Source organism: Lethenteron reissneri, chromosome 13 (genome assembly GCF_015708825.2).
Source record: "Lethenteron reissneri isolate LAM-NWPU_2019-01 chromosome 13, ASM1570882v1, whole genome shotgun sequence".
Classification (NCBI taxonomy): Eukaryota; Metazoa; Chordata; class Hyperoartia; order Petromyzontiformes; family Petromyzontidae; genus Lethenteron; species Lethenteron reissneri.
The window spans coordinates 3,104,471-3,117,195 of record NC_083791.1 but is presented as its reverse complement, the minus strand read 5'-3'; the positions used below and the strand labels follow the sequence as shown (position 1 = coordinate 3,117,195).

The 12,725-nt window shown below is 45.8% G+C and overlaps 1 protein-coding gene across 1 annotated transcript in view; it reads right to left on the bottom strand.

Moving 5' to 3' along the window:
- Nucleotides 1–12,725, bottom strand: part of LOC133342004 (alkaline phosphatase-like) — a 63,280-nt gene that overhangs the window by 40,819 nt on the left and 9,736 nt on the right. The window contains 1 exon segment of the mRNA XM_061550863.1: nt 11,657–11,886. Within this exon segment, the coding sequence (XP_061406847.1) occupies nt 11,657–11,886 (230 nt within the window).

Sequence of the window (12,725 nt, the reverse complement as noted above, 5' to 3'; positions counted from 1 at the left end):
GAGGAGGCTTCTTTTCGCGCCCTCCGGAATGCTTTGGTGGGGGCGCCGCCGTTGAATTACCCGGATTTTTCACAACCCTTCTTGCTCGATACAGATGCAAGTAACACGGGCATCGGGGGCGTGCTGTCCCAGCTCATTGGGGGCGTAGAGCATGTGGTGGCTTACGGTAGTCGGGTACTGTCTCCAGCCGAACAGCGGTACTGCGTTACCCGTCGGGAATTATTGGCGATTGTTTATTTCATTCAGCAGTACCGCCCGTATCTGTACGGTCGGCGGTTCACCGTCCGTACAGATCATGCGGCCCTACAATACGCCCTGCGGGTTCAACAACCATCGGGCCAGTTGTCTCGATGGTTGGAGATTCTCCAAGACTATGACTTTGTCACCACATATCGTAAGGGTCTCCGCCACACGAACGCTGACGCCCTGTCGCGATTGCCACCCACTTCGGAGTGCGCGTGCCTCTTGGGTTCGGGGCGTTGTAGGTCTCCGAACGTCACCACCGATTCGGTCCTCGTGGCCGCTGCCGATGCACCTTCGGTTTCGGGTCCTATCGAGCAAGAAGGGAGGGATTCGTTGCTGGGGTTGTCAGTCGCGGAATGGGGTCGCCTCCAAATGGAGGACACCTCCCTCCTCGCTCTGCGCCGTCGCGCCGGGGGGATTGGCCAGGGGGTGGAAAACGTTGACTCGTGGGGGTTGTTCCAGGGACTTTTGATGCACTGGAATGGTAAAACCCGGCGCCAGCGGCTCGTGGTGCCTGCTGCTTTAAGGGGTAAGGTGGTATGGGCTGTTCATGAGCGGCTTCTGCACTTGGGGGTTCATAAGACCTTTGCCACGCTCCAGCTAGATTTCTTCTGGCCGGGCATGGAAAAGGACGTGGGGGACCTCTTGGGGTCGTGCACGCAATGCGCGCAGAGGAAGCCACCTGCTAGGGGATCCAACCCTCCGCTGCAGTCCATAAAAGTTTCCAGGGTTAACGAGCTCGTCGCTCTGGACATACTTGGCCCATTTCCCGCTACACCCAGGGGCAATAGGTATTTACTAACGGGGGTTGAATACTTCACGAGATGGCCTATGGCCTGGCCCCTGGCGAACCAATCGGCAGCAGCCATCGCGGAGGCCTTTGTCCAGGGCTATGTCCTCGACAAGGGTGCTCCGGAACGGCTGCTTACTGACCAGGGTAGGAATTTTTCTGGTAAACTCCTACGTGAGGTGTGCGACCTCTTGGGTACGGAGAAGGTTCGGACCTCTCCGTATCACCCACAAACTGACGGGATGGTGGAACGGCTGCATCGGACCATCACGTCCATGCTGTCCCAGCAGGTGTCGGTATCCCAGACGGATTGGGACCTCCGCATAGCCGGTGTGTTGCAGGCCTACAGAATGGCTCCCCATGCGGCCACCGGATTTTCCCCTTTCTTTTTAATGTATGGGCGCGAAGTTAACCCTCCTGTGGCGACCCAGCTGAAGCTCTCGGCGCTCCAGGCGAAGTCTAAGTTGTCCGAACACGTTAAATTTAACATCGCTCAATTGTCTGAGGCGCGGGAAGCGGCCGTGCAAAATTCTGAACTCCGCCAGAAGGCGAACGAGAGGCTTCGGTTGGGGCGGGTGCAGGTGGTCAAATGGGTACCAGGGGACAGGGCGTGGTTGCACTGTCCTCAGGTGCCGCTGGCAACCTCGTCGAAATTGGTACGGCCGTGGCGGGGGCCAGTGGAGGTCGTGCAGGTTTTGCGGCCGCAATGTGTTCGCGTCAAATGGGGGAGGCGCCGGTGGTATGTGCACCCCTCAAGGTTAAAACCATTCGTCACGCCGCCCCGGGGTTCACACACACACACGCATGGCCAAACGTGTGAGGGTGTCGCCGACTCCCCGTCGTCGCTGCACTCGCCTAACCTGACGCCAACTGTTCCGCCCCCAGGTGAAACAGGAGTGACGGGCCCACGCCCACCAACCCCTCCCGGAGGGGTCGGGGGTCACTCGGCAGCGGAGCCTGACCCTCTTGCACCCGGACCGTCAACGACCGTCACTGAGCGTGCCGGGCCGGACCCTTGTGACGGACCCGCCGCGAGAACGCGCGCCAAAACGCGCAGACTTTTGTGAGGTCGGCCGTTGGGGGGCCTTGCGGACAAAAGGGGAGGGGTGTTGTGAGGTCGGCCGTTGGGGGGCCTTGCGGACGATGGGAAAGGTGACGTCCGGAGTGTATATATATGTTGGTTTTGGGGTGTTATCCGGGGGGGGTGCGTCGGGTTATTTTTTTCTCTCTCTCTCTCTTCCTCTCGTTGTTCTTGTTCTTGTTAAAAATTACGCGAGGCACACACGGGGTTTTTGTGAGGGATGCACCTTTATTCTGATTTTTTTTTGCAGCCGGGGACGGCTGCGAGCTGTACAGGGGGGGGTGATGTAGAGGTGTAATTGCGCATGTCTACGAATGTTGAGGTGTGATTATGCATGGCCACGGATGGCCAACAAACACAAGGGGCGGGGTTACGGCCGTACACAAGGGTGGCGCTCGCACCGACGTCCGCATGTGTATCCCCCACGGGCCCCCCCCTTGGGGGCAAGTCCTATAAAAGGTGATGAGCCGAAAGGCTCGGGAGTCGGGACTCAGCTATAACCAGAGAAGACGGAAGACCAGCTAGTGTAGGCCCCAGAGCTCCCCTGGCTCGCTGTCCTTATAAGGGCCGACCAGGGCAAGCCGGTGGCGTGGCCCCGAGAGCCCAGACGAAGCTGGTCTGGTGACTCAGGGAGCCGGGATCCCAGCTTAACCAAGCTGGGACAGATAGCCTCCCCTAGTCCCGTAGTGGAGGAATTGGTATAGGTTAGAGGGGTTAGCTGTCGAGAAATCCCTGTAGCCCAGTGACCTGTAAATAACTGTGTTGGTGTAATAAATAAGTGTGCCTCCGATCCTGTCGTCAAGCCTCCATATACTTACTACACATGTATCAATAACGCGATCTAACCAAAAAACCTCTATTATGAATAATATTGGTCGCGAAAGCCTACGTGTTAAACATACATTTGTACGTTTCTTTCATTCGAGCATTTGGCTGCTGTCAATTTCCACGTGATAAGCCACTTTATTGAGCTATGATTTATGGCCAGGTCGCTTCTAAAAAAGAGCTATATAGCTCAGTCGGCCTTCCCTAGTAACATAAAAATATAGTTAAGTTTTAGTTTCGTTTCCACTTTTTTAACAAAGTTGCACATACCTAAGATGCGCCTCAGTTTACCAATTCACAGTATAGGTCAGTGTCAATCATTCACAGTATAGGCCAGTGTCAATCATTCACAGTATAGGCCAGTGTCAATCATTCACAGTATAGGCCAGTGTCAATCATTCACAGTAGAGGCCAGTGTCAATCATTCACAGTATAGGCCAGTGTCAATCATTCACAGTATAGGCCAGTGTCAATCATTCACAGTAGAGGCCAGTGTCAATCATTCACAGTATAGGCCAGTGTCAATCATTCACAGTATAGGCCAGTGGCAATCATTCACAGTATAGGCCAGCGTCAATCATTCACAGTATAGGTCAGTGTCAATCATTCACAGTATAGGCCAGTGTCAATCATTCACAGTATAGGCCAGTGTCAATCATTCACAGTATAGGCCAGCGTCAATCATTCACAGTATAGGCCAGTGTCAATCATTCACAGTATAGGCCAGCATCAATCATTCACAGTATAGGCCAGCGTCAATCATTCACAGTATAGGCCAGCGTCAATCATTCACAGTATAGGTCAGTGTCAATCATTCACAGTATAGGTCAGTGTCAATCATTCACAGTATAGGCCAGTGTCAATCATTCACAGTATAGGCCAGTGTCAATCATTCACAGTATAGGCCAGTGTCAATCATTCACAGTATAGGCCAGTGGCAATCATTAACAGTATAGGCCAGTGTCAATCATTCAAGTATAGGCCAGTGTCAATCATTCACAGTATAGGTCAGCGTCAATCATTCACAGTATAGGTCAGTGTCAATCATTCACAGTATAGGCCAGTGTCAATCATTCACAGTATAGGTCAGTGTCAATTATTCACAGTATAGGCCAGTGTCAATCATTCACAGTAGAGGCCAGCGTCAATCATTCACAGTATAGGCCAGTGTCAATCATTCACAGTATAGGCCAGTGTCAATCATTCACAGTATAGGCCAGTGTCAATCATTCACAGTGGAGGTCAGTGTCAATCATTCACAGTAGAGGCCAGCGTCAATCATTCACAGTATAGGCCAGTGTCAATCATTCACAGTATAGGCCAGCATCAATCATTCACAGTATAGGCCAGCGTCAATCATTCACAGTATAGGCCAGTGTCAATCATTCACAGTATAGGTCAGTGTCAATCATTCACAGTATAGGCCAGCGTCAATCATTCACAGTATAAGCCAGTGTCAATCATTCACAGTAGAGGCCAGTGTCAATCATTCATAGTATAGGCCAGTGTCAATCATTCACAGTAGAGGCCAGTGTCAATCATTCACAGTATAGGCCAGCATCAATCATTCACAGTATTGGCCAGTGTCAATCATTCACAGTATAGGCCAGTGTCAATCATTCACAGTATAGGCCAGCGTCAATCATTCACAGTATAGGCCAGTGTCAATCATTCACAGTATAGGCCAGTGTCAATCATTCACAGTATAGGCCAGTGTCAATCATTCACAGTGGAGGTCAGTGTCAATCATTCACAGTAGAGGCCAGCGTCAATCATTCACAGTATAGGCCAGTGTCAATCATTCACAGTATAGGCCAGCATCAATCATTCACAGTATAGGCCAGCGTCAATCATTCACAGTATAGGCCAGTGTCAATCATTCACAGTATAGGTCAGTGTCAATCATTCACAGTATAGGCCAGCGTCAATCATTCACAGTATAAGCCAGTGTCAATCATTCACAGTAGAGGCCAGTGTCAATCATTCATAGTATAGGCCAGTGTCAATCATTCACAGTAGAGGCCAGTGTCAATCATTCACAGTATAGGCCAGCATCAATCATTCACAGTATTGGCCAGTGTCAATCATTCACAGTATAGGCCAGTGTCAATCATTCACAGTATAGTCCAGTGTCAATCATTCACAGTATAGGCCAGCGTCAATCATTCACAGTATAGGCCAGTGTCAATCATTCACAGTATAGGCCAGCATCAATCATTCACAGTATAGGCCAGCGTCAATCATTCACAGTATAGGCCAGCGTCAATCATTCACAGTATAGGTCAGTGTCAATCATTCACAGTATAGGTCAGTGTCAATCATTCACAGTATAGGCCAGTGTCAATCATTCACAGTATAGGCCAGTGTCAATCATTCACAGTATAGGCCAGTGTCAATCATTCACAGTATAGGCCAGTGGCAATCATTCACAGTATAGGCCAGTGTCAATCATTCAAGTATAGGCCAGTGTCAATCATTCACAGTATAGGTCAGCGTCAATCATTCACAGTATAGGTCAGTGTCAATCATTCACAGTATAGGCCAGTGTCAATCATTCACAGTATAGGTCAGTGTCAATTATTCACAGTATAGGCCAGTGTCAATCATTCACAGTAGAGGCCAGCGTCAATCATTCACAGTATAGGCCAGTGTCAATCATTCACAGTATAGGCCAGTGTCAATCATTCACAGTATAGGCCAGTGTCAATCATTCACAGTGGAGGTCAGTGTCAATCATTCACAGTAGAGGCCAGCGTCAATCATTCACAGTATAGGCCAGTGTCAATCATTCACAGTATAGGCCAGCATCAATCATTCACAGTATAGGCCAGCGTCAATCATTCACAGTATAGGCCAGTGTCAATCATTCACAGTATAGGTCAGTGTCAATCATTCACAGTATAGGCCAGCGTCAATCATTCACAGTATAAGCCAGTGTCAATCATTCACAGTAGAGGCCAGTGTCAATCATTCATAGTATAGGCCAGTGTCAATCATTCACAGTAGAGGCCAGTGTCAATCATTCACAGTATAGGCCAGCATCAATCATTCACAGTATTGGCCAGTGTCAATCATTCACAGTATAGGCCAGTGTCAATCATTCACAGTATAGGCCAGCGTCAATCATTCACAGTATAGGCCAGTTTCAATCATTCACAGTATAGGCCAGTGTCAATCATTCACAGTATAGGCCAGTGTCAATCATTCACAGTGGAGGTCAGTGTCAATCATTCAAAGTAGAGGCCAGCGTCAATCATTCACAGTATAGGCCAGTGTCAATCATTCACAGTATAGGCCAGCATCAATCATTCACAGTATAGGCCAGCGTCAATCATTCACAGTATAGGCCAGTGTCAATCATTCACGGTATAGGTCAGTGTCAATCATTCACAGTATAGGCCAGCGTCAATCATTCACAGTATAAGCCAGTGTCAATCATTCACAGTAGAGGCCAGTGTCAATCATTCATAGTATAGGCCAGTGTCAATCATTCACAGTAGAGGCCAGTGTCAATCATTCATAGTATAGGCCAGTGTCCATCATTCATAGTATAGGCCAGTGTCAATCATTCACAGTATAGGCAAGTGTCAATCATTCATGGTATAGGCTAGTGTCAATCAAACGCTGGGTCATAATCCCCAATCAAGGGGGTCACTTGAGGTATGTGTCTTCCATGTCTTTCTCTCTCCTCATGTATGTCTCCAATCTCGTGCATGTCTCTGTCTTCCTCTCCCCATGCCTTTCTATTGTCGCATCTCTAGCCCTATCACTCTAGCTCTCACTATGTCTCTCTAGCCTTGTGTTCTATCTCTCTGTCTGTTGCTCCAAGTCTCTTTCTCTCTCCTATTTCTCACAATCTACCTTTTCAAATTTTTTCACTGCTCATGTCTCTTATAGAATATTCTCTCGTTAGTCTCTCTTGACGTCTTTCCTTTCTGTCTCTCCTCTTGGTTCTCTCCCTCACTCGTTCCTCCTCTTGTCTTTCTTCTCACGCGTCACCCTGTGTGTCCATCTATATCCCCGTGTCTCTCCGCACGTTGTCGATTATAGTTGCTTATTTATTTACTTTATAGAGGTCATAAATTGTAGCCTTACTTGTTTCATAAACAGCATTATAGAAAATCATGTTGATAAAACATTACAATCTAAAATGACATGAATTAACAAAAGGTACATGCGTTATTTGTATTTACTAATATCAAAGCATTTTTTAAAATATATAAAATCACCACTTAAAAACTGCCCAAAAGGATATTGTTCTTTGGAAGCACAGACAAAACCATGTTCGCTTCTACAACTGTGTTTTAAAGTTGTTTCTCATTCTGTTTGGCATTTTGCATTGATGAACGTTTCACCCAATGAGCAAATTCAGGAACTGCATTCTTCCATGCTACAAATTTATATTATTGATATAGCAATGTTCCAGCCTATTTTAATTATATATTGAATCAAAAACAGTGCAAAATCACGTACATAAATACATCCAATGAAAATGTATCTTTGTTACTTGGTTCATAACCAATGTAGCGGCAGGGTGGTCAAGTGCTAAAACTATGCAAATACATTTGCAAATACACAAAGGTAAAAAGAATTCCTATTTAGAAACATTCTCTTGTGCCCTGCCAATAATTGTTTGATGAGTTTTGAGTAAAGGTTTGCAGAGGGGAATGAGGGGACAGGGGAGGAAAATAAATATCTATACACTCACAAAAACACGTATTGAGCTCATAAAAGGGTATGAGCAACAGTCTGAATAGTATTATTATCATCAGCTGGTACGACTGAATATCACTTGATATATCTTACGTATTTAACTTGGAGGTCAATTGTTTATTTTGCAAGGACACTGCAGCCATAGGAATACAGTGGTCGTCATTACTACAGCACTGTTACTATTTAACAAATTGGAGCAGTGCCATTTCACATTTAGGATATTGGGTCCTGACACTGGCACACATGGCCTAGTTGTACAAATGATGTCAAAAGGTCTTTAATGTCTATTTTACGGAGGCTAGGATGTGTTAGTAAATCTGTACAGAAATTATTTGCAGCCCCAGGCATGGAACTGTCACCACCATACACATATTCTGAGTGGCAAACACACTTGCCGCTAACCTTTATCCAGCTACCCATGTGATGACCACGGTGTAATATAAGGTGTGAGCACATTCTTTTCGGCCTTTGTAATAGGTGATATTCTCAGCGTGACGAATGGCATCATAGATATTGATCACTTTCCAATGCTTAAGAAATTGTGCACTTCGTGTATGATGGACTGACAAGAACGAGAGCAAGGCTACTGTACACGCCATCCTGCTGAACGAGTCCACTAAAATCCAGCTGGCTAACATATTCATTCTACTCAATCTTTCTATGTTGTACTCGCATAGAGTTTCGACAAACAGGCCTAACACGCTCAAAGGGAAATGTATTTGATTAATTTATTATTTACTGAACCCGCAACACGAACACAACAGAGGGTCAACAAACTCATGGCGCAGTGAACATGTGAATGGAAGCCGGGCTCTCTGAGCGATTCTCCCCTAATTGGGGCCAGGTTTAAAGTTCACCGGGTTCTCTTCCCTACAAACAGTAGGGTCGAAGATCAGGAGAGGAAGATTAGAGGAGGGGGGTGCGGATGGGGGTGGGAGGGGGGATAAATAACCAAATAGAGCAAATAAAACAAGAAAAATAACAAGCACAGTGCCCGGTTCTGCCTTTTTTGTTCGTGGGAACAACAATCACTCAGAATGTGATAGTCGTAGCATAGTGTTTATGGCCCGGTCCTCCACTTCGCACTCACCACTCATTCTTTCCTCCTGTCGTTCTGGTATTGCTTATTATGCGGGGTTCCCAAGGAAATGGGGGGGGGGGGGGGAATATCGTGTCCTCCTATTCTCGTTATTTTCCCTTCAGCTTGTAGCTAAGGTGCTCCGTCGCTTCCAAGACAGTACAGGGATCTATGCCAAGGTATCCAGATTTATTTTCCTTACTCTTAGGTTTTTTCGGTAAAGTCACGTAGGTAAAAAATGAAATTACTAAAAGTAATAATAGAAATAAAATAAAATAATAAATCACGACGTTTCGGAGGCAACACAAGTTTCCGTCATCAGGTGGGACCGTCACAGCTAAAATTACTGCATTAAGTGAGGCAAAATTCCAAGAGACCAGCCCTTAAATACAAGTTAAGGGGGGAGGGGCTTATCTGAATGTGGTAACCAGGGAATGGCACGTGGGGGTGGTGGGCGGGGCTACAAGAGAAATTGGCCAACGTCGTCAATGTGCAAGAGAACAATCGGTGTACCTCGACCTAAACCGGTGTGGGTTGAGAATCCAAATACAAAAAAGCAGTAGGTGTTAAACGCTGGGGATGTCAACACTCGGTAAAGTAGAATAGTACCTGGCAAATAAGATGGTACAAATATGTGTAGTTAAATATTTTTTGCGTGGTTAATAACATCTTTCCAATGATTACTCAGTTTGTACCCATCATCACGGTTGAAGTTATGTCTGTGTTTGTAAATCTGGATGGCTTCGTGTACAAACCTTTCATGGTAGCCAGAGGGTTTGCAGAGCAGCTTGGTCTCAGAAAAAAACAATATTATGAGAGCCTACAGCGTTGTAGCAATGATCGGAAACGGCGGAAGACTCAATTTTGCCGTGTTTCAGATGTGACTTGTGCTCGCGGACACGATCAGAGACATGATGTTTCGTTTCCCCAATGTAACAATCACTACAGCTGCAACTCAGTTCCATCTGTGAAAGAATTCCATCTGTGAAGAATGTCATCCCTAACTTGCAATACCCTGGAGTCTATAAACTGAGTTGCAAGGGATGTCTTGTCCTAGAAACTTTTTCCACACTTTCTTGATTTTTTGTCTAATATGTCGGGAAGATAATACGTGTTCGCCAATGTGTACTTCTCCTTTTCCCTCTACCAGCCAGTCCATAACGGGCTGAGTGATGTGGGCAAAGTTCTTGTTTGGGGCTTTGGCAACGGCGTCCCTAACGTGTAGATACTTGTAGAAGTGCGACTGCGGGATATCATGTCATGCCAGTATCTGCTTGAAAAAAAAGAGCCCATTTTCCCTTTCTTGGTAAGCATGTCCCCCTGTCTTTTCCATATCGGTTGCTTTCCATGCAGGCCAATTCATTCCCGTGCCCTCTATTTTTAAATCCTTTATATTAAGTTCACTTGCTTGCTTGCACGCTTACGACCGTGCAAATCTTTCGGTCGTTTTTTAACCCACTTCCCGTGGTCCAATCGAGCTGACATTTTGCACACAGACTCGTTGTGCGTGACAATTTATTTTCGTGAATTTCTTTTTCCTAAATTTTACACTTTTTAGGAAAAAATAAATTATATTTAGTAACCCACGGGTTAATTTTTTAGGGATGGGTTTGCCCTCAGAGAGGATTGTCTATGCAAGGAGGGGGAGACTTTCAACTCCCAGGATGGTGGAAACGGTCCAGTGGGGCAAAACAAACAATCCTAGCAAGTGACCTAGGAGCTAACCGAGCCTACTTCCCCTAATCCCCCTCTTTTCCGGGTTTATTCAGTGTTTGAAGTTTAAGTCTAGTTTATTTTATTTATTGTACGGATGATCCAGTTGAGACCAGGTGTCCAGCTATTGTACATGGGAGATCCGTGTTGCGTGAGCACAGTGGCAACAAAGGCAAAGGATCAATATTGCAGTAAACGAGTAGAGGGTCCTAAAGGAATATTGCACCACTAACATATGAGGTACCTAACTGTCATAAGTGAAACACATGCAAATACAAAATCATTGCAAATGTATTTTGAATGCAAGAAGTGCCATAAAAAGTTAGGTACAGGTGCAAGTACCCCCTATGTTTTGGTTTAATAGGGAAGTAAAGCGGTGGTGTGAGGGAGGGAACAAATATGTAGATGAGCAGCAACGTGGACATACCTTTTACCAAAGATTTGTCAAATAGGATATTTAGTATTAATAAGGAGGCACTTCTGAGGCTACGGGAGGGAGTTCGAGGAACTAAGTGGTCCTTCAGGTAATTAGCGGGATTTGTTTAAGAATACCTTTAGGATGAAGACAGCAAAGTGATGATGGTCTCTCCAGATATCTAGGGGGACATTTTTGAGTACATTTACAGGTTTCAATGATGAGGTCCGTAGGAGGTGACAAAAGGGCAAAACGCAGAGTGGATTAGTAAAATGGAGTGAGACGTTTTAAGGTAGATTAAAAAGCTAGGCGTTGTCACAGTAATAAAATATGGGCGAGATGGTGGATTTAACTATATAAAGATGGAGTCGATGTGGAATACGGTGTTTGCTTCTGTAAAATAATAAAACTTTTTTTTTATTGTTGGCCATGTGGTCAATGTGGGTCTTGAAAGAAGGCATTTTCAAGCCCTGTATAATGCCTCGATATTTAAAGTTGACAAGCTGCTCAATCAGGTGTGAGTCCGGAGCCACAGTGTGGATAGGTGGCGAGACAAGTTTGGGCCAGATAATAACATAACTTTTTAGCTGTTCAGGGCCAGGTTTTAGGGCATTATGAAGTTGAAAAATATCAAAGTCCTGCTAAAGTCACTGCGTTTGCTTGAAAATGTAAAACAAAGTAAATTTGTTTGTTTGAAACTCATGGATTGTCAGCCTGCCATATCTTTCTGTTGTAAAGGGCTTCATCTCTCAATATACGCATTCCACATGCACGAATTTAACTTGTCACTTTTCTTACCTTCAGCAGTGCGGTGTGTGGGAAGTCTTCAAAGGAGAGGTGGGATTCCTCTCCCGTGTGTCCAGCCATCTGACCCTTGAGGATGCGGGCTGCGCTGACTGTGGAAAGGCTCATGCCGTCCCCTATGAACAGGATGATATTCTTTGCTGTCCTCACAATCGGTTGGGTCAGGAGGGCTTGGTTTAAGGCTGTGATGCCGATTTGCTGCCAATACGCTGCATCCTCCACCACTGTAATTATAATAACAATGTCACTCGCATGTACATTGCACCTGTTAGAGAATTAAATGTTTTGAAGGCGCAAAGTTTTTTGTTGTTGCCGAGGGGACCCACTTATGGTAATTTGTCCCTGTATGTAACAAGATAAATAAGGCACTTGACCGCAAGTGGGAAATTGTCTGTAAGCAGGGGACGAATGTTGCTACCGGTTACTCCAATTAAGGAGTTTCCACCGCTGGCGAACAGCTATATGAATGTACATTGAACTTATATCGCGCCGCATGTGGCCAGCCGCACTAATCGTAGCCAACCCCTGTAAAGAGGACAAGAGCGCCTCCTCAATGCTCAGTTGAGCGGGAAATCATCGTCATCATGACTTTACACTCTTTGACGCAATATGATGGTGTTTGCTAGACCACAACTGACCCTCATTACCTCACCAGTGCCAACGTTGGTCACACCATACCAGGCCACCCAATGGAATACTTGAAAAAAGTTCAGATACCAATTTCCACTGGTATTGTGCACGGCCTGGAATCGAACTACTATCGATTTATCTTTTGCAGTCAGTAAATGGTCAACATTTTCACAAACTATTAACAAGCACAATATCAACAGGCACCGAGGCGTTCACTGTTTACGTTGTGGAAATATCCACTTGATATTGTGGCGCATAACAAGCTTCCAATCAATAAAGCAATTGATTGTCAGAATTAAATATAGTCGCCTGAATAGAGTGTCAAAATGTCATTGACTTTACAGAGCTGTGGTGACCAGAGGCCAGTGAGGCAGGGCCCCGCTCGAAAAAAAATAATGTAAAAGAAAAAAAAGACAATTATTATTACCTGCTC